The sequence below is a fragment of the Triturus cristatus genome, chromosome 10 (genome assembly GCF_964204655.1).
Source record: "Triturus cristatus chromosome 10, aTriCri1.1, whole genome shotgun sequence".
NCBI classification, from domain to species: Eukaryota; Metazoa; Chordata; class Amphibia; order Caudata; family Salamandridae; genus Triturus; species Triturus cristatus.
The window spans coordinates 674002032-674022540 of record NC_140593.1 but is presented as its reverse complement, the minus strand read 5'-3'; the positions used below and the strand labels follow the sequence as shown (position 1 = coordinate 674022540).

The 20509-nt window shown below is 47.3% G+C and overlaps 1 protein-coding gene across 1 annotated transcript in view; it reads right to left on the bottom strand.

The window, feature by feature from the left end:
- Window positions 1–2611: 2611 nt before the first annotated feature.
- Window positions 2612–20509, bottom strand: part of STUB1 (STIP1 homology and U-box containing protein 1) — a 137477-nt gene continuing 119579 nt past the window's right edge. The window contains exons 5-7 of the mRNA XM_085628156.1: window positions 7570–7626; window positions 6648–6764; window positions 2612–5221 (exon numbers count right to left, since the gene is read on the bottom strand). Coding sequence (XP_085484282.1) covers window positions 5096–5221; window positions 6648–6764; window positions 7570–7626 — 300 coding nt within the window. The 3' untranslated portion in view covers window positions 2612–5095. The remainder of the gene's footprint in view (window positions 5222–6647; window positions 6765–7569; window positions 7627–20509) is intronic.

The window sequence follows — 20509 nt, the reverse complement described above, 5'->3', positions numbered from 1 at the left end:
CTGAAGAAGGGGAGTCAGATCTCCCACTTTTCATTGATCTCCTTGAAGACTAAGCTGATGAAGCCTCATCACTATTGTCACTGGAGACTGGCTCTCTCCTGGACTTCTGGAGCCAGATCAGGAGGCGTCCCTCGCAGCCTCTCAAGGTTTTGGTGGAAAAAGTATGGCATACCTTGCAATCTTTGGCTTTATGATCTGGATACAGGCAATAGATGCAGTCCTTGTGAGGGTCATCCACGTAAAGCCTCTTTTTAGAGCAGGTGGCACACGCCCTAAAAAGGCCTTTCTTCTCTTTATCAGTCATGTTGAATCCAAAGTTGAAGTTGTGGATGAAAAAACTGTTGAAACTCTCAAGAGTAATGTAACAAGGAAAAAACTGAGCAGAGCTCAGTGGAGACTCCCTAGCACAACGTGCGGTAGAAAATCTGAAGGTCTGAGGTTCTCTCAGGAGGGTTCTAGAGGGTGAGGCTTATCTAATTGGTTGTTGATTTTATTTGATCTCTTTTACAAAAAGAGGTGGATATATTCCAAAACTGGAATGGGCCTAGGCCTGGTTTCTAGTTTGTAATGGCTTTCCAATGGAATTTTATATATTCACCGGGGACTCCCATTTCGTCGACGGAGAATGATTCATGCATGTGAATCTATGAAAGTTCCAATACTGGAGTAAATCAGCGTTCAAATTTAGAGTAATCAGAAAAGTTAGTAATTAAATGACCCTGTTGCATTTGTATTGCAGTTACTCGAGGGGCAGAATTTCAACTGAATTCAGTATGATGAAAGATGAGCATGAGTACGCAAAGAATGAACCATAGGAACTGGTTAGCCAGGTGTCAACTGAAGTCACAAGAATGGAACAATCTACTATGTGACACCTCTCGCTGAAAAGCAATAATTTGGAACTGTTGCCTCTGTAATGAGAGTTTTTTTGGCAAAAGACATTAACTACTGTTGTTGCTTGATCATGAAATACCTCGACAAAACAAGAGACAAGAGGCGTTTGGCAAAACAGGAACAGTTTGCTTAACTAAACAGAGCGGCCGGGAGACCAGTTACAGGCGCAGGATCGGAGGACTGTCTCCATTTACAATCAGTATGCTGCCTCCTTTTATACAGTTTATCTTAAGTAATAAAGAATTTCCGGTGATCCATGTATGGTAAAGAATGTAAGTTGCTGCCTTCGGAGCCATAAAGTGTCTAATGGAAAGTACAGGTGGGTCTCAACCATGCATGGACACCATGTGGCAAGTGGGTAAAGTGCCCAGATGTCTGGCATGGGGAGCACATGATCACTGCATGTGCTGTGTCCTAATTGGCTATATATTCCTAACTCATGTGGCATCTGACTTTAGGGTGTTTAGGAAGTGAGCATACCCCTCCAGCCTTGTGTGATTTATTGGGGCCAATATCGCTGGACCATTGTAGTCCGCACCTATCTGTGGGATCGACCTAAGGTTTCCTGTTCGTGCGTTTGTCTCCCGACTACGTGCCACCCCACCTATAACCTATCAATCAGTGACCTTGGGCCTAGGTCTCAGAGCCTGCCTGACTACGTATTTGAGAGTCAGAGTTGATGTGGAGTTCAAAAAGGGTGAATTTGTTAATAAAGACGCAATTTCTTTCTCGTAAATGAATGTTTCCTTTTTCATATTAGTTTCAACTTTTTCCATATAAACATTGTGATGAATATAATTTTAGGAGACTACAGATCTTGAAGTCAGTGGTAGATTTTTGACTTACATTAGTGATCACATGACTCAATCACTATGGTGAAAAGAAAGTGTTAATGGACTACATACTTACTGTGACCAAGAACCTTCGTGGTTGAAATGTGTTGGTAGTGTGTTGTACATGGCGAGTTAAATAAATTGATTTTACGTTCAGATTCACATTCACCCTAGCCTCTCCTGTTAAACACAGGTTGTAAGCTACGGTCTGGGTCCAAATACAAACCTAAAATACCCTTAAATTTGCCAGTTATGGCAATGCAAACCTAAAATACCGTGAGATTTGCCAGATATGGACTGCTATGCAAACCATAACTAATTTAAAGATAAAATATTCAAGCAAAGAAATTATACTGTGTAGAAATTGTTGCAATAATGTTTATGGTAATATGATATGCATTATGACCAGTGATTACATCTGCCTCAATATGACATTTTGGGGATGGTGAGGTGGTCTGAGTTATGCTTTGCGTAGGGGACCATAAACAAACATTCTGGGGTTTATAGGGTTTGATTTAGTACCACAGGATCACCAAGTCTATTTTCCTTTTTTTTCAACTCTGCCTAACCTAGCCTGACTGCACAGTTATTTTATTAGTGTATTGGCATGTCAGCTATACAATCAGTCCTCCCTTCACACTTCTCAAATACTCCTATTGCGATGCGGGTGGAAACAGGGGGCTGTCGAAACCGTGTATGATGCGATATCAAGCAAATCTCTTATCACACCAAATTACAGTTTGTCTCAGAGATAAAAAAAACACAATGCCAGAAACTATGTAGAATTTTGGGGAAATTGTGCCCTATTTTAAGCATTCCCCACAACCCAAAGCCCAGTACCATGAAAGTAACATTATTTGAAGTCAGGGAAGCAAGACACTACATTTACTTTTTGTAAGTGCAAGTAGACTGTGGTGCACTTGTTTTATTTTACAAACTGAAAACTGCATAAGACAGACGTACATAAGGAAAACAACAAATATATATATTTAACCGAATAAACACAGGTACAGAGCTTGCTGTTGCCCACACAGCTCCAGCATTATAATTTTAAAACATACGTTTAAGAACATACAGCGTACATCGACGAATTAGAAGGGCATTAATATACAATGTGTTTTAGAGCTCTTGTGGTTTAATGCATGCGAACTGACAGATCCAATTCTGGGGTAACAAAGGCAGACAAATTAGTCTATATCACACAGAAAGAGGTCAATAAAAGATTTAAAAACCTTAACTTGGGACTGGGGAAATTATATCTATTTCCATTGTTGACATCAACGTAGCAATCATGATTAGTAGGAAATGAGAGTGAGGTAACATTTACTTTTAGTTTAACTAAAATGGTAGTTAGTGGTTCGACATCTTTGTTCTAGAAAGGACTTGGACCCACTCCCAAAAAGTAGGACAACTTGAACAGTATTCATTTGATTATTGAATGCAATTTTAGAAAGCAGTTCCAGCCAGGCAATTAAAATGGTGTGTGAGAACAAACAGATGCTAGACAATCATGTTTGTAAGCGGTTCCATACACTTTAAATTATGAATTTCAGGAGGTGCTGTATAGGGTCCTACATGAAATGCTCTCACTGATAATACCAACGGCTCCAGAACTGGGTCTACATTTATTGGAACAGTATCAGTGATATGTATTTCAAGAGATGCTTTATTATAGGCCCGAGCATCTGCCACTCAAAAGCTCAGCAAAACAAAGATGCTAATGCAGTCTCGTTACAGGGAGAACACTCATACTTTTGATGGATTCCCAAGTTAATTTGATAAGATTATGTCCATAAGGTATCGATACGCTTCTTCGGACAGTTGCATAACAAGCCACGGGATGGTGAAACACAAGAATGTGGATTCATGTAACAACTATCAGTACATCTGTACTACAAATACGTAGGGTGTTGAACACAGGTGCCTGGAATCTGCTCCTTTCCTTATTCAGCGAATAGTAACGGAAATGCCAGGTACTCATCAACCTGTTCCATGTTGATTCAAACAGCTTTAATTGGCAACCTAAATAATCAGACAATGTTGTGTCAAGGTACAAATCGTGCTTGCTGAGTCACCGTTCATTATATTTACGGACATGATGTCATCGAAACATACGAACACACGTTTGCAGTTAACGAACTCATTTCTTATTTGTGCAGCAAGCAATGCTACAATATAGGATACTGACAGGAGACCTAAAATGAGCAAACAGTATCTAACCAAGGAACATGCTTGACTCTTGCCTACCTCCACATTATTGTACACTCAAGGCTCTTGCCGCTCACTCCCCAGGCAGCAGACAAGCGAGTTCAGCACCCACGAGTACAAAGCTGAAGCAGCGTCTGCACGTGCAGGGGGTGCATGACAGAAAGGAGATTAGCTGTGAACATCCAAGAAACGTTTTGAAACAAAATCACATAACGCAAATGAAGGGATGTGATAGTACTGAAAACTACAACTGCAGTTATATGGTCAAGGGAAGGAAGCAGTCTGGAAGAGTCCGCTTTCAGGGATTTGTTGCAGAAGGTATCCACATGCACAGAGAACCTGGAAACCCAACCGGCACATCATTACATTCCAATGCTTGATGTCGGCCTTATTCATGACCGTTTCCCCGGTGTGAGCGAGCCCTGCACATGGCTCCTTGATATGGATTATGCGGCAGCCGTACAAAAGGGCTAGCCTAACAAGTGGCAATTCACATGATGGGCATCAGTCTTGGAAGCAGTATTCGATTTTAAAATATTCCTCTCAGCAACCGCTTTGCGATGGAAGCAGATGAGCCCATTACTGGTTTCACAACTAATATTTGGCCGCCGCCAGTTTAAAAAAGAAACATCCAGCACTCGCCGACGAGGTTTTTACAGAAGAACATTCATTTGGGTGCCCCGTGAACGGCCAAGTGTGGTGTAAGGACATGACAGTGTGACCAAGCACACTCGTAGATTCAGAAGACAGAGTGGCAGAAATACTTCTATGTAGTGATGCGTCCAGACAGGACATAGTTGTGGAGTAGGGAAAAAAAATCTCTAGCAACACAAAATGGGTAACTCCTCCAACATGCTATCACTTTGAAAGCAAATGTAATCATATTCCAGCCTTGAACAGCTTCCTGTGTCTTACGTGCTCTCTGCACATTCGGTTTCTTTCAATGTCACGTTCTTCAGCTGCAGCAGATGCAATCTTTAGAAACCTAGACAGAGGACTAGGGAAGCTCATGGCCAGCACAAGCAGGAGCCGGAGATGAACATGTAAGGCATGGTACAGGCCGGGGGCTCACTGAGAATGTCTCTGGTACAGAGAGCCCTAGCCTGCCACAACTGGTGCAGCTGTGCTAAAGTGCTATGTGAGACAGGGACTCAAGGCTTTCAGTAATCCTCTACCCAGCCGTTCTCCGATATGAAGGCATCTATTACTTCTTTCATGGCCAGATTGGGGATCAGCTGGTCCTGAGTCAAAGGACTCCGTGTCACAGGATCAAAGTGGCCAACTCGCTGCAAGATTAGAAAAAAAACAATGGTGAGGGGGAAACACAAAAAGCATCAACCAAACACATTAAAAAAAAAGCTAGATAAGAATACACCCTTAAAGAACACACACCCACATTAAGCTTCTATATATGCGCTACATTTCACTCTAGCCAAACTCTGCTAATTAGCACATACCCGTAGCTGGCGAACCATTTTTACTTTTCTTTACTTGCCATTACCGTAGCTTGTACTCTTAGGATCTCAACATGTGGAATAGGTCAACTGTGGGTCTGTAAACAGGAATTATGCCAAGGCTAAAAAAGAGAGAATCCCTGGCCTACCATATCAATCCATAGCTAATTTCTTATTTGCATATTACAACCTTGGTCTATTAATAAACACTGAGCCCTTAGCCCTCCCCACCAATTTCTCTGGATGAAGCTAACAATAATGGAGATCAGGAAATGCACAACAAACAGGTGTTCCTACCCAAGTGAATACATTGCCCCCAGACTTCAATACAACTTTCTTGATTACCAGCTCGTGGGAAAACATTTCATACTATGGAAGGAAGGGACTGCAAGACCAGAATACAAATCACAGTGAAATATTCAAGCTGAAATGACAGACCATGGCCTCTAAACTGAAAAATGAGTGTCTTGAAAGTGTGATAATAGAATTGTGTTTTTTTCCTTTCTTTGATTCTGAAGTGCAGTGAGCTCACACAACACGTGTACATATATTCTTGCGATATTAATGTAAAATTCCAGAATAATATATATTGTGAAAATAAATTATAAACAGAACTGGTCTGATTTATGGTCCTCAATAATATTTTTGGAAGTTTCTTTCTTGAATTTTTGGGAGAAGCCAACATTGTGTTAAATGGTTAATGTGGTTTCCTCTGGGTTGCTTTTCATTTATTTTATCAGGGGGCCCTCTTTTGTCCTGAACGGATCCTTTGTACAGCCTGCTCTGTCCCTTCAGTAGTCTAAGACTACTTTCCTTTCAGGGTACACTGTCCTTTCTCAGCCAATCTGTTGGCTAGAGAAGGGCTTAAGGCCCCCATGTCGCCCTGGGGTAGTGCTCGGACCTCCCTTGGAAGACCACGACAGCCTGCAGAATATTGCAGGTAAATGTATTTACTCCCTTTTTAAGGCTTCCTTTGCTTATCCGAACCTAAAGGTAATCCTCTGCTGGGGTTATCGCTCTCTGCACTTCTCCTGCTGAACTCTTGTGGAGTCTTCTGCCTTCCTACTGCTACTCAAGCAGTTACCAGGCCCAGACCACCATCTTGCAAGGATGCATGCATGCGCTTTTACCCAATCAGTCCCTTCAGTTATACCTTTTCCTGCACACCCAGTACAATTCATGCCCATTTACAGAAGTCTCGGAAGGACTGCTTTCCAGATTCTGCAAGGATCAATTATGAGATTTACCAACTACTTACCTGTAGATGCTCTTCAATATCTTTTCGGTCATAGGTGATACCACTTGGAGTGATGCAGGGCTCCCTCATCAGCTCAAAGCTTATCTTGCCACATAGGTAATCTGGAATATCACGCCTCTGAAACCAATAGCGCTTGTGTTAGTAATATCTTAACCTCTCTCCTGCAGCAGAATATTCCACCTTCTATTAAACAAGGTCTACATTCTACTAACATCCCTCTGCAAATCCCCCAACCCATCTGGAACAAATAATCTACACACAAGAAGGCAGTGCTGGGATTCTATACCCCTCTCACCATCTCAATCACCTCAAAATACTCAGAGCAGCTATGAAAACGCAGCTCGTATAGTAATTCTCTTAGCTCTCTCCACTGGAAGCAGCGGTCCAATACAAATTCCATGATATCTGACCCTCAAAATCACCTCTGTCCCACCTCTCATGCCACTTTTGACTTTTTTACGTCTGGCCTAGAAATAGCCAGCTTCATGTTTTCCAAATAAATAATTTAAAAAAATATACTCATTTATAAATGCATACAGGAGCTTCCGGTCAGGCTTCTCTTCACTGAGGTATACCACTGTCATTCACATTTTATCTTCACATGGGTCAGTCTACTTCAGTCATTGGCTCTTTCAATGTGAATGAAGACATTTTACTTGTTTACCTACGCCTGAAATGTAGTCCATTTAAATGCCAATGCAAGTGGGCCACTCTCTGTATTCATGAACTTTTTATTTTTTTATTTTTAACAAAGGGTCATTTAAAAAAAATAATTTTGGCAAACATAAGCACTACAGCTTTAGATTGCTACAGTTTTTAATACTATTCCGTTAGTCTGCAAAAAATAAAAAAAACATTGCAGGCTTGCACAGGCTAGAGGTATAGGATTTTGTCATGTTTATTTTACAGGTTAGCGTCTTACCTTTCGCTTCTCATCCACCTGAGAGAACAGCTCATCCATTTCCGCGAGGTGTTTGTCCTGTAGGTCAAAATAAGAAACAAGTGTAAATATATCTGCATTAGTTTTATTACTGCTAACACTGTACTGCAATTGTTATACCGGACTTTTAGAATAACAAAATTACAGTAGTCATAGATGTCACGATTGGAAAAAAAATTAGGTCCACTTGGCAATATCAAAGCTGGGGCTCCAAAATAGTCAGTTTGTCAGCCTTTTCTAAAAAGCAAAGGACATTGGGGTGTTGAGAAAGGAATGTTCGGTCTCTCTCTGGACAGCATACATCAGTGCCCTAAATTATTCAATTAGTGAGTCTCTGGTTATTTTTCATTTTTGGAATCAGGGCAGATGACCATTATGCATTTACGTTGGAGGTCCACTGTTGTAAGAGTTGCGATCAAAAGCTGAATTCTGGTATGTAGAGGCCGCCTTGCTTTACAGAGTAGAACTACTGTCATCTTACCGGGCATTATTGTAGTGACAGAGACTGATTACCGTAGCTGCATAGGTCTTTTTTTTAACCAGTGCTTGCACAGGGAGGGTTGATAACTTAGCCTCTGCGCTTGGGTATCATGGCTTATTCCACTTGTGCATGGATGTTGCATTCAATTTGAGTACAGTGTGTAAAGATAGAAGGGCAAGGGCCCCCCTGATGTCTAAGCTTACTCTCCGAACCTGTCCTGCTCCATTGTTTCCCCAAAGCGGTCTCACCCCTCCTCCCTCCCAAACAACTTAAGAAGTAGCAGAAGGACTCTCCATCCAGTGTGCCTTTGTCTTGGGTTTTTGGCTTTTTAACAGGAGATTCCCAAAGCCCCTCCTTCTTCCGGTAGACACTAAAGGACAACATCTGTGGTTGGACTAGTTTTGGAGGAATACACAAAAGGTCAGGAGCTGCATGCCCCTGCATGCGAGTATACCCCACAACCTCTGCCTGAAAATAGAGTACATGTATAGGTATAAGATCCCAAGTCAGTGTTCTAAGAATTCACACTGCCCGGCGACACCCCACAGGATACAGGAAAAGGTTTTTGTGATCCAGAGTTGGTGCCTGACAGACAGCATCATACCCATAGCCCAGCTGACTGAAAGCAGAGAAGCTGATCACTGTGAAGCCTAAGGGGAGATAAACAAGAAGAGATACAAGGTGAAATCTTACGAACTTGCCTCCAAAGTGTGTTCCAAGTTGCCTCCAAAGTGTGTTCCAAGTTGCCCCCAATATAGCCTTGAATTTGACTTGGCTATCCTCACTGGCCTTACAGATCTGCGGGGTTGCCAGAGCTGACGGAAGCTATTGAACCTATCTCCCTTCGGTGTTCTGAATTTCCTGATAGCTGGAGAGGACTGCGTGTGTGAATGCTAACCTGTGGAACTTGCTGTGAGCAGACTAGTTCCACAAAACTCCTCCAAAGTGCAATAAGCTACTGAAATTGAAACCATGGCTGACAGTTTCCTTGATTCTGTGATTGCAGCAGGGCAAAATGAGCCTTTAATGTATTATTCATTTCAAGGGGTTCTAGTGATGTTTACAAACTATAAGGCAGAGTGGTTTACTAATGTCAACTGAACCCAGAGAACGCAATGCAGGACCATATTACATATTACTAATTATTTTGTTTATATTACACGATTTTTTAACTGCTTTTAGTACACTGAGCACATCCTTTTAGTATTCCTTGTTTGACTGAGACTGCAGATATATCAGTCACCGTTTTGAGACGTGTTTTTAGGGATGGTAATGTGCTAATATTTAAAATGTGTTTTATGCAACAATGTGTATTCTTGTTGTGAGAAGGTGGCCTGGTATATGCTGACCACTAATTAAAGTGGGCCCCTTGTACCAGTCTAAACAACCCTTATGGATGATTAGTTTAAAGACAACCTTTATTGAAAGCTATCCTACTGGTAGCTATGGAGAGCAGCCTTCAGGCTAAGTCTCGAAGGAATGTAAAGCAGCTTAGTTTACCAGATTATAACCTCCTGAATGACCAAATGAAAGGAAAACCACACAAGGTATATATAATATATGTATTTATTACTAAACACTCTCTACTAACCTCTTTATAAGATTAGAGAACAAGATACACAATATTAAAGCACTAGAACGACAGTAAATAGCACAATACACAGTGGGCCCCAGGGGGAGACCAAACCATATATTAAGAAAGTGGTATAACAACCACGACTTGACTAGACAGTGCCTAGAGCACGTAGAATCGCTGGGACCCCAAGAAACCACATAAGGTAGTGACACAGGAGACCCACAGGGGACGCGTGCAGCGTGAGAACACAGCCGCGAGCTCCGTACAACCCTATGGGAAAGTCGCGGTTGGAATTTTAAAGCTCTCCAGTGGGAGGGGGCAGGAGCATTTAGGAGAGGACGTGGAGCAAACCCTTTCAAACTTAGAAGGTTCTAAGGCCTGCACCCATGTGAGCACCGGAGTACTCGTGTTACCTAACCCAGGGAAGCCAGGTGCATAGGTGTCAAATGGTGTCGGGTATCTTTGTCGGTTTCAATGGTGTGATGCTGCAAAGTGCTGCTGCAGTGAAGAGGAATAGTGTTCGGTGTGATCCAAGTCTGGATCGGAGCGGAGAAGAACCTAAAAGCACAGGGGATAGAGTCTGGGTCACATGCCAGTGACCTGGGGCACGACAGACGAATACCCACCGATATCGGGTGTTTCAGGTGCAAAGAGGTGAAGCTGGACTCTGCAGCCACGGGGACCAGGAGGCGTCGACTACGACCACAGTCCGCAGGCGAGCTGTCCCACGAAGGATGTCGAGTGCTGGGGGGTCAGTGTTCGGATAGGAGACCAACAAGCCCTGGCAACTGCAACCCACACGGTCAGAGAAAAGATGCTTCGGTGTGGACCAGCAAGGTCCTGTGGACTCCCCAAGCGATGGAGAGTCAAGCCACGTCTGGAGCAACCAGGAAAGCCCACTGAAAGTTAAAGTACCCTTCTCGGAGACCCACAGGTCGACGGACCAGGGATCGCGAAAGGACCTCGAGAGGAATCACTAAATACCAGCCCACGGAACACTCGTGGAGTGTAGGCCAGTAATCTTCGGAGGAATCACTGCTCGGGGTCTGGACTACAAGTTGCCCAAAGCACAGCCTCAGGGATCGCCAAAAAGCATATGCTGCTGCAAATGTGCATGGTGTCCAGGGGTTCAAGTTGCACGGTCCCCACGAGGGCTGCGGGTCTCAGGTTTGCTGAGAGCACTGGTCGGCCTCGGGGAAGCTTAGGAACCCACCTCCTGTGTTGCAAAATCTTCGGAGTCTGTCAGGAGCTGCGTAGATGCAAACCGGTCAGATGCGTCTTTGGTGCCTACCTTGCAGGGGAGTAACTCCTTCACTCCAAGGGAGATTCTTTGGTCATCCAACGTAGTGTAGATGGTTGATGTACTTGGTTTCTGTAGCAGAATTTCGCCCAGGTAAATCTAAAGTCCTGTAGCCAGGGGTTCCTACATTATACCCAAGGAAGGGGTGGGACAAACTCTGGGGAACCAACTATGGGAGGGTCAGGACAGAGGGGTGGCTACACCCATGTCCTTTGTCCAGTTTAGTGCCAGAGCAGGGGCTGATAGCCCCTGCAACCGGTTTGAGCTGGACTATGCACAGGGACACCAAATGTGCCCCCAGTGCAGACATCAAAGCACTCTCAGAGTGCACCCACCCAGCCCAAATACACTAAAGCCTGTCTGGGAGGTGGTCACACCTCCCTGTGACAGGAAACCTATTGTCCAGCCATCCCCTGCTGGAGTTTCGTCCAGCAGCAGGAGGGCAGACTCGTGTCTGTGGCTGGCAGCATCCATTTTGTGATGCCAGGGTTTGTAAAGCTGGTACTGGGTGTACCGGTGCTGTCATATTTCTCCCTCTAGTAGGGTGGAATCATACCCGGAGGTATGATTCTAAGGTGTTTGACACCAAACACGACATGTTTCCATGCAGCCGTTTTAAAGTTAGCATTTACCGCGAGGTTATAATGTACTTTAGAGTATATGGTAGGCTGCATCACAAACAACCCCGGAATAGAGGTTCCGAAGGCTGCAGAGGGGCTCTGCAGTACATGCAATCACTTTAGAGAGAAAGCAGCTAGGCTGGGGTCCTGGATAGCAGGATCCCAGCCAGACTAAGTTGAAAACAGTGAAACATCAGCAAAAAGTGAGCTTAACTACAAGAAGCAGATCCTACTCTCCTATACTTGTAAATCAAATTTTAAACGCAAAGCGCATTGTAAAGGAATTAAAAACATGCATTTTAAAATGTGCTTTTCTTTCATAGCATGTGGACTATATAGTAGGTTTAACAAGACGTATAAAGAAAGAAAAAGTACAATATGGGACAGTACAACTTTTTGATGACAGGGTCCTGCAATTAAAATGTTCTTCACAAACTGCAGAGTATTTACTAGAAGATGTCTGTTAAGGATGGACCTCAAATGGTAAGCTGATCACATGCACTGTCTAATGGTCTACCAGTGATAAAAAGGAAAAAATGCTGTTTAACTTTGTATTTGTTCATGCAGGCTAAATATCCTGCAAATGAATTCAAGACTGAATTATATCCCATAATTCACAGTCAGATGTATTTTCTGTGAAATACAAGCTTTGCAACCACTGGTAAACATTCAATAAGAAGGCTTACAGCCTGTTGTGTGTGTGTGTGTGGGTGGTAGTTTAAATACAGAAAGACGAAATTTGAGACTAGCGAAACGATTGTGGGGATCCTCTCCCTCCCTCAAACATCTCAATCAGCTGAGATCACTGAGAAATATCTATAACAAACACATTAGATTCTCTAAAGCTAGTTACTTCAGAAACCAACTAGAGCAAGCCAAAAACCGATGGAAAAAAATAGATGGAACTCATCAAGCTTCAATCGAATAGTCAACCTAACCTTCCCTCAGCGGGACCCCGTCCAGAGCCTAACTGTGGGATTTGCTGCCTACTTCCGTGAAAAGACACCAAAGATTGAATCCGATTTGTGTTCTGCTTTGGGTCACCTACTGATCACACCACCTATCACCCTCCCTCCTCGGTTTGGTGTGCCCCGCCGCTCCAGTTCTCACCCCCCAAAAACAACGCTTCTTGGAGCCTATTCTTTGGATGAAAGCACTATTCTCAAACCTCTTGCTGAACTGAAATACGACAACCACTTTAGTGACCCCCTGCCATAGAACTTCAGTGAGATCAGATCATCCATACTCCCACTTTGGACTAAGATAGTCAATTGGACACTGTTAGACCTGTCAGCCCTTTGGGTGGTCCCTCCTCATCATTATTTATTTTGTCCCACTTTTGCCTCAAACCCTGTTAGTATTTTTTCCTTTTTGGGAACCACCAGACTTTTTAGTATTGATGCAGATTCAGGGAGCCATTTTATCTACCCCTGGAACTTCTGTCTGAGGGCCTGGAGCACAAAATGGAGGCCACCCATTGTCACCTGTGACATCACTGGAACCTACCAGCACCTTCCAGAACATTCCAGAACCCTGTGACAGTGTGAGGCAGGTTTAGAATGTTGGGAAGGCATCTCCAGGTTGGCAGTTGGAGTTGGCACCTGACTGGTGAAGAGAGAGGAGCACAGAACTGAAGGAGGAAGGAGTGAGGCAACAGGGGTGGAAACTTGTGCCTGGAGTGGGGTCCAGAAACCCACCCTTGATACTAGTCCCTGCTGACTGAGCCCAGCCTGGAGCCCTGTGTGGGAGAAAGCAAGAAAAACCATCTTAAGGACCTGGACAGCCGGAACAGGCCTTAAAAGTAAAGAACAGCAAGTTCCTGACCTGGTTACTGGTAACTTCCTGAAGTCCGACGTCGAGAAGCCTGGAGACCTGGAGCCCGAGGTGGAGAAGCGGCGCTGACTGGAAAGCAGACGTCGTACCCGGAGCCGCCAGAGGTCGAGAGAGGGCGCCGACGGAGGTCGTGGAGACACCAGAGGTCGAGGAGGAAGTCACCTGAGGTCGAGTGTGCGGCGTCGACGGGGGAGTGAAGTCCGCCCTCCGGAGTCGCCGGAGACCGAGGTGAAGCGTGCGGAGGTCGGGAGTGGAGATCGCACTCCGGAGTCGCCGGAACCTGAAGAGAATCGTGCCGGAGGTCGGGAGTGGAGGTCGCACTCCGGAGTCGCCGGAACCTGAGGAAAGGAGCACCGGAGGTCGGGAGTGGAGATCGCACTCCGGAGCCGCCGGAAGTCGACATCGAGCCAAGGCCGCCCGACGTCATCGAACCGGAGCCGCCCGAAGTCGACATCGAGCCAAGACCGCCCGACGTCATCGAACCGAGGCCGCCGACATCGAACTGGAACCGCCTCCCGGCGTCGACAAGAACTGTCATTGAGCCGAGGCCGCCGACATCGAACCGGAACCGCCTCACGGCGTCGACACAACTCCGGCGGCATCGGAACTTCATAAAAAGGGCAGTAAGTGGAATAGAGGGCGCCTAAGGCCCTGAGAAGCCCCAAGAGACCATCCTAGAGGCTAGAGAGTTGCTAGAACCAGCTTGATAGTGCCAGGGGTGAGCTGAGACTAATACAGAGGGGTTGTGTAGTGTGGGAGAGCCAGATCTCTAGGTTCCCCCTTGATCTACCTCAGTTTAGGCCTCAGCCTTGTCCAAGCCAGGTAGTACACCTCTCAGGTCATCCAAAACTCTACAAGCTGGGATTGGGCCAAATCACCCCATAGTACCTCAGGAATGTGAACTGATTTTCAAGTGTCACTGTTGGCTTTTATTATTTATTGAGAGCACTGTATTTATTGTATTCATCCTATTTATGGCCTCACAGTATTTATTGCCTCACAGTATTTATTGTTTCACAGTATTTATTGTCGCACAGTATTTATTGTCGCACAGTATTTATGGCCTCATAATATTTAATTGCCTTTTATGTAATGCACTTATATTTATGCCTTGATTATTTATGATCTACCTTATTTATTGAATCGTTGAAGTATTATTTATTTGACTTACCCTTCCACAGGAAAAGCCTTGTGTACTGTGATTGTATTATTATTTATTTAATCAGCAACTAAGAGAAAAGAAGATAGAGATATATTTTCAGTATAATTTTTGAGGTGTAGTGTCGTTTTTGGAACGGATGCACGTATGGTTATTGTGTGGGTATAACGTATGCTTAGCACGGTGCCTGACCCCTGACCACTCGAGCCAAGCTACCACAGTGTATGTCTGGGAGAACACCACCACCCTTCCAGTGTGGGAGTGTTTTTCTAACATAATTGGTGTTCAGTGGTGGGATTGAGCTGTGCCTACGTATACTCGACAATAACTGTGGGTAGTCCATAGGCCTACACCGGGAGTTTTCTCCAAGCGGACTTCCTAATTGTGAGTTTTTGTTTTTTTCCAAATTTACTCTGGTGGTGGGAGGAGGTATTATAAAAGGTACCCCCCTGCATAGCTTCTGCAAAGAACTGTCCTCTGACCTGAGTGGGCAAGATGGAGTTTGTACTGGAGAATTTAGAAACGTACACTGTGGCCCAACTCAGGGAGTTTTGTCAGCGGGAGGGGGTGTATTGTCCCCCAGGAGCAAAGAAGGGTGCACTCCAAACCAGCTTAAGGGCTTGGGGGGAGGCACGACGAGAAAGCAAGGCTGAGGAGGAGGACAGGGATAGAGAGCCCGACAGTGAGGGAGCTGGTTTGTACCAACCTGAGGTGGGGAACCTGTTAGCGGGGCCCAGGACACTTTCTAGGAAGGGCAGCAGTGCCTCTAGCGGTGGCTTGTCTGAAGTGGAGTTAACAGACCGGAGGGAGAAAAGACAGCTCACATGGGACTTAGCAAGGCTGGAGAAAGAGAAGGAGGAACAGAGGATGGCTCATGAGTTGAGGTTAAGGGAGATAGATCTCCAGATCCTACGAGTCGGGGCACACCCTATTCCTAATGGTGGCAGCGAAGAAAGAGAGTTCACCAGGGAACCCAAACCCTATTTGCCGAAAGACATAGTGGCTAGCTATGGTGTGGGCGACGATATTGCCAAGTGGCTAGCGGCCTATGAGGTCTCATTAAGGGCCCATGGGGTTCCAGAGAAGTACTGGGGAGGGGGATTGTACAGGTACATGCCTCCAGCTGGTAGGGATGCATTATTGGCCCTAGAGCAGGATGAGCAGACCCACTACCCCACCATGAAAGTGGCACTCATACGAAAGTTTGGACTAACACCCGAGAAATACAGACAGAAGTTCCGGGGTAGCCACAAACTGGGCACACAGAATTGGGTGGACTTCCTGGATTATGCAAAGAAGGCATTAGAGGGTTGGATTCAGGGCAGTGAAGTGAGGAACTACGAGGGGTTGTTTGATTTAGTATTGAAGGAACACCTGCTCGAAAAATGTTTCCCTGAGCTGCGTCAACACCTGGTGGATAGCAAGCTGACCAATCCCCGGAAGCTTGCTGAGGAGGCGGACATTTGGGCTAGTACCCGGGTGTCCACAAGGGGGACTGGAGGGGATACTCAAAAGGCCGGACAGGGCGCCCCCCAGAAGAAAGAGGGGGGGGGGGGGGGGGAGGGGGGGGGAAAGAAAAAGGAGTTCTCCAAAGGCCCCCAAAATAATTTCCAAGGTAAGGGAACAGGATTCACCCCTAGGGCTAACCCACCCCGAAACCCTAATCCTGGCCAGAGTCAGCAGCCAAGGGTTGTCCATTGCTTCGAGTGCGGTGGCGTTGGACACTATAAGGGAGATGCGAAGTGCCCAAAACGACCACCCCCTCCCATTGGAGGAAAGGCCCCCGGAGTAGCTAGTGTAGTGCTCGGGGAGGAGATGCCTTTAATTAAGGGAAGGGAGTGGGCGGGTGTCACTTTAGTGTCCCTGGGAGAACGGGAGATGGTTCCTAAGATCCAGGTGCCCGCAAATACTATAAAGTATGGGCAGTGGGTCACCATCAACGGCCAAAGGGGGGAGGCTCTGAGAGACACAGGAGCCAGTATGACTATGGTGCGTAGCCAACTGGTGTCTCCAGAGCAGGTGATTCCCGATGTACTCCACCCTGCCGCGATGGCTGACGGCAGAATGGGCCACTATTCGGTGGCCGAGGTTCCCTTTGAATGGGAAGGGGTTGCAGGTCCACTTCAAGTTGCCGTAAGCCCTGCCGTGCCAGTCGATTGTCTGCTAGGGAATGACATGGAGCACAATGCTTGGAAAGAGGTGGAATACCGGACTCACACTGAGATGCTGGGTACACCTGTCTGGGCCTGTGTGAGCACAGGGTCCGCGACTACCCGGAGAGGGAGTTCGTTCAGGCTGGAGCCTGGAACAAAGGCCCAGCCAGCTGCCGATCAAGGGAAGAACCGAGGACGGGAGGAGCCTGCCTCGGCATCCGCGCCCCGTGTGACGGATAGGCCACCGGAGGTGGTGGACCAGGAGTCCGCGGTGGGGGATGTTACCAAACTGGAGGACCTACCCATCCCGGCCGAGTGGCACGTGGAGGGAGGCCCGACCAGGGAGGAATTCTGCCAGGGCCAGAGGGAGTGCCCTACCCTTGAGGGACTGAGGCGTCAGGCCGAAGCCCAGGCAGCAGGGAACGTTGAAGGGAACTACAGTGTTTACTGGGAGGATGGCCTCCTCTACAGTGAACCCAAGGCACCCCTACATGGATCGTCACGAGCCTTGGTAGTCCCTCAACGTTATCGAGCCTTCCTTCTGGAGTTGGCTCACGAGATCCCATTGGCAGGACACCTGGGGCAAGACAAGACTTTTGCCCGTCTTGTCCCACACTTTTATTGGCCTCAGATGAAAGTGTCGTCCGATACCTACTGCCGGACATGTGTGTCTTGCCAAGCCAGTGGGAAAACAGGGGTGAAGCTGAAAGCTCCCCTGGAACCACTTCCTGTCGTTAGCACCCCCTTTGAAAGGGTGGGCATCGACATTGTGGGTCCATTAGATCCGCCTACTACAGCTGGTCACAGGTTTATCCTGGTTTTGGTGGATCATGCCACACGGTACCCAGAGGCTATACCTCTAAGGACCATTACAGCACCTGTTGTGGCTAGGGCCCTGATGGGAATCTTTACCCGAGTGGGTTTTCCCAAGGAAGTTGTGTCCGACAGGGGGACCAACTTCATGTCAGCATACATGCGGGCCATGTGGAAGGAGTGTGGAGTGACCTACCGGTTCACAACTCCTTACCACCCCCCAGACCAATGGTCTGGTGGAGTGATTTAACAAAACCTTGAAAGGCATGATTAGAAGTCTGCCTGAAAGCCTGCGGAGGAAATGGGACGTCCTCCTACCCTGTCTATTGTTTTCCTACAGGGAAGTGCCACAGAAGGGAGTGGGCTTCAGCCCCTTCGAGCTTTTGTACGGGCACCCTGTGCGTGGACCTCTCAGCCTGGTGAGAGACGGATGGGAAAGAACTCCCAGAAAGCTTCCCCAGGACGTGGTGAGCTACATGCTGGCCTTCCGAAGCCAAATGGCTAAGTTGTGGAAGCAAGCTTCTGAGAACTTGGAGGCCAGCCAAGCAGTAATGAAGGCGTGGTATGACCACAACGCTCACCCGGTGGAGTTGGAGCCTGGCCAGAAGGTGTGGGTGATCGAACCAGGAGAGCTTAGCACCCTCCAGGATCGCTGGTCAGGACCCTTTTAGGTATTGGAGAAGAAGGGTAAGGCTACCTACTTGGTGGATCTTAAGACCCCTCGTCAGCCCCTACGGGTGCTGCATGCCAACCGCCTCAAACCCCACCACGAGAGGCCCGAAGTCATTTTGATGATGGTGACTGACGGAGCAGAGGACGTGGAAAGCGAGCCTCTCCCCGATTTGTTTGCGTCTCAAGAGAAGGATGGGTCGGTGGAGGGAGTGATTCTCTCCCCATCCCTAACTCCTGAACAGCAGGAGGACTGCCGCCAGGTCCTGGGACAGTACTCTTCGTTGTTCTCCCTTGTTCCGGGTAGGACTCACCTGTGCGTCCATGACGTGGACACAGGAGACAGCCCACCTGTGAAGTCCAAGATCTACCGGATGTCAGACAAGGTGAAGGCCAGCATTAACAGTGAAGTCACTAAGATGCTGGAGCTAGGAGTGATCGAACCTTCCAGCAGCCCCTGGTCCAGTCCGGTGGTGTTAGTACCAAAAGCTGCACCACCGGGTGCCCAACCGGAACTGAGGTTCTGTGTGGACTACCGGGGACTGAACTCAGTAACCAAGACTGATGCTCATCCGATCCCAAGGGCGGATGAAATGATTGACCGGCTGGGAGCTGCCCAATATCTAAGTACCTTTGACCTTACTTCTGGGTACTGGCAGATCTCTTTGACTGATGGAGCTAGGGAAAGGTCAGCCTTCTCCACGCCCAATGGCCACTACCAGTTCTGTGTGATGCCCTTTGGGCTCAAGAACGCACCCGCCACGTTTCAGCGTCTGGTGAACCAGATCCTCACTGGAATGGAGAGTTTCTCTGCTGCTTATCTGGATGACATAGCCGTCTTCAGTAACAGCTGGGAGGATCACTTGCGTCACCTGCAAGCTGTTCTCCAGGCCCTGAGACAAGCTGGTTTAACGATCAAGGCCAGCAAGTGCCAGATCGGGCAGGGGTCGGTAGTGTACCTTGGACACTTGGTGGGTAGGGGAGCGGTGCAACCCCTCCAGGCGAAGATCGAGGCCATCATGGCCTGGGAACCCCCCAAGACTCAGACTGAGGTCCGAGCATTTTTGGGCCTCACCGGATACTACCGCCGCTTCGTGAAGGGTTACGGTACCATCGTGGCCCCCCTCACGGAGCTTACGTCCAAGAAGCAACCTCGACGGGTAGTCTGGACGGAGGCTTGTCAGCAGGCCTTCGTAAAACTGAAGCAAGCCATGTGCGAGGCCCCGGTCCTACGGGCCCCAGACTTTTCCAAGGAGTTCATTGTCCAGACGGATGCATCGGAACATGGCATTGGGGCAGTGTTATCGCAACTCAATGAAGAGGGTCTGGATCAACCCGTGGTCTTCCTATCCCGGAGACTACTTCCCAGGGAACAGAAGTGGAGTGCAATAGAGCGTGAAGCCTTTGCAGTGGTATGGGCTCTGAAGAAGTTGCGGCCATACCTGTTCGGCTCGCACTTCCTAGTTCAGACCGACCACAGACCCCTTCGTTGGCTGATGCAGATGAAGGGGGAGAATCCCAAGTTGTTGAGGTGGTCTATCTCCCTACAGGGAATGGACTTTCAGGTGGAACATCGGCCTGGAGTGGACCACGCCAATGCAGACGGTCTCTCAAGGTATTTCCGCCTTAGTGATGAGAACTCCCAAGGGGTTGGGTAGCTCTCCCCACTTTCAGCTGGGGGGGACGCGTGTTAGACCTGTCAGCAATTTGGGTGGTCCCTCCTCATCATTATTTATTTTGTCCCACTTTTGCCTCAAACCCTGTTAGTATTTTTTCCTTTTTGGGAACCACCAGACTTTTTAGTATTGATGCAGATTCAGGGAGGCATTTTATCTACCCCTGGAACTTCTGTCTGAGGGCCTGGAGCACAAAATGGAGGCCACCCATTGTCACCTGTGACATCACTGGAACCTACCAGCACCTTCCAGAACATTCCAGAACCCTGTGACAGTGTGAGGCAGGTTTAGAATGTTGGGAAGGCATCTCCAGGTTGGCAGTTGGAGTTGGCAGTTGGCACCTGACTGGTGAAGAGAGAGGAGCACAGAACTGAAGGAGGAAGGAGTGAGGCAACAGGGGTGGAAACTTGTGCCTGGAGTGGGGTCCAGAAACCCACCCTTGATACTAGTCCCTGCTGACTGAGCCCAGCCTGGAGCCCTGTGTGGGAGAAAGCAAGAAAAACCATCTTAAGGACCTGGACAGCCGGAACAGGCCTTAAAAGTAAAGAACAGCAAGTTCCTGACCTGGTTACTGGTAACTTCCTGAAGTCCGACGTCGAGAAGCCTGGAGACCTGGAGCCCGAGGTGGAGAAGCGGCGCTGA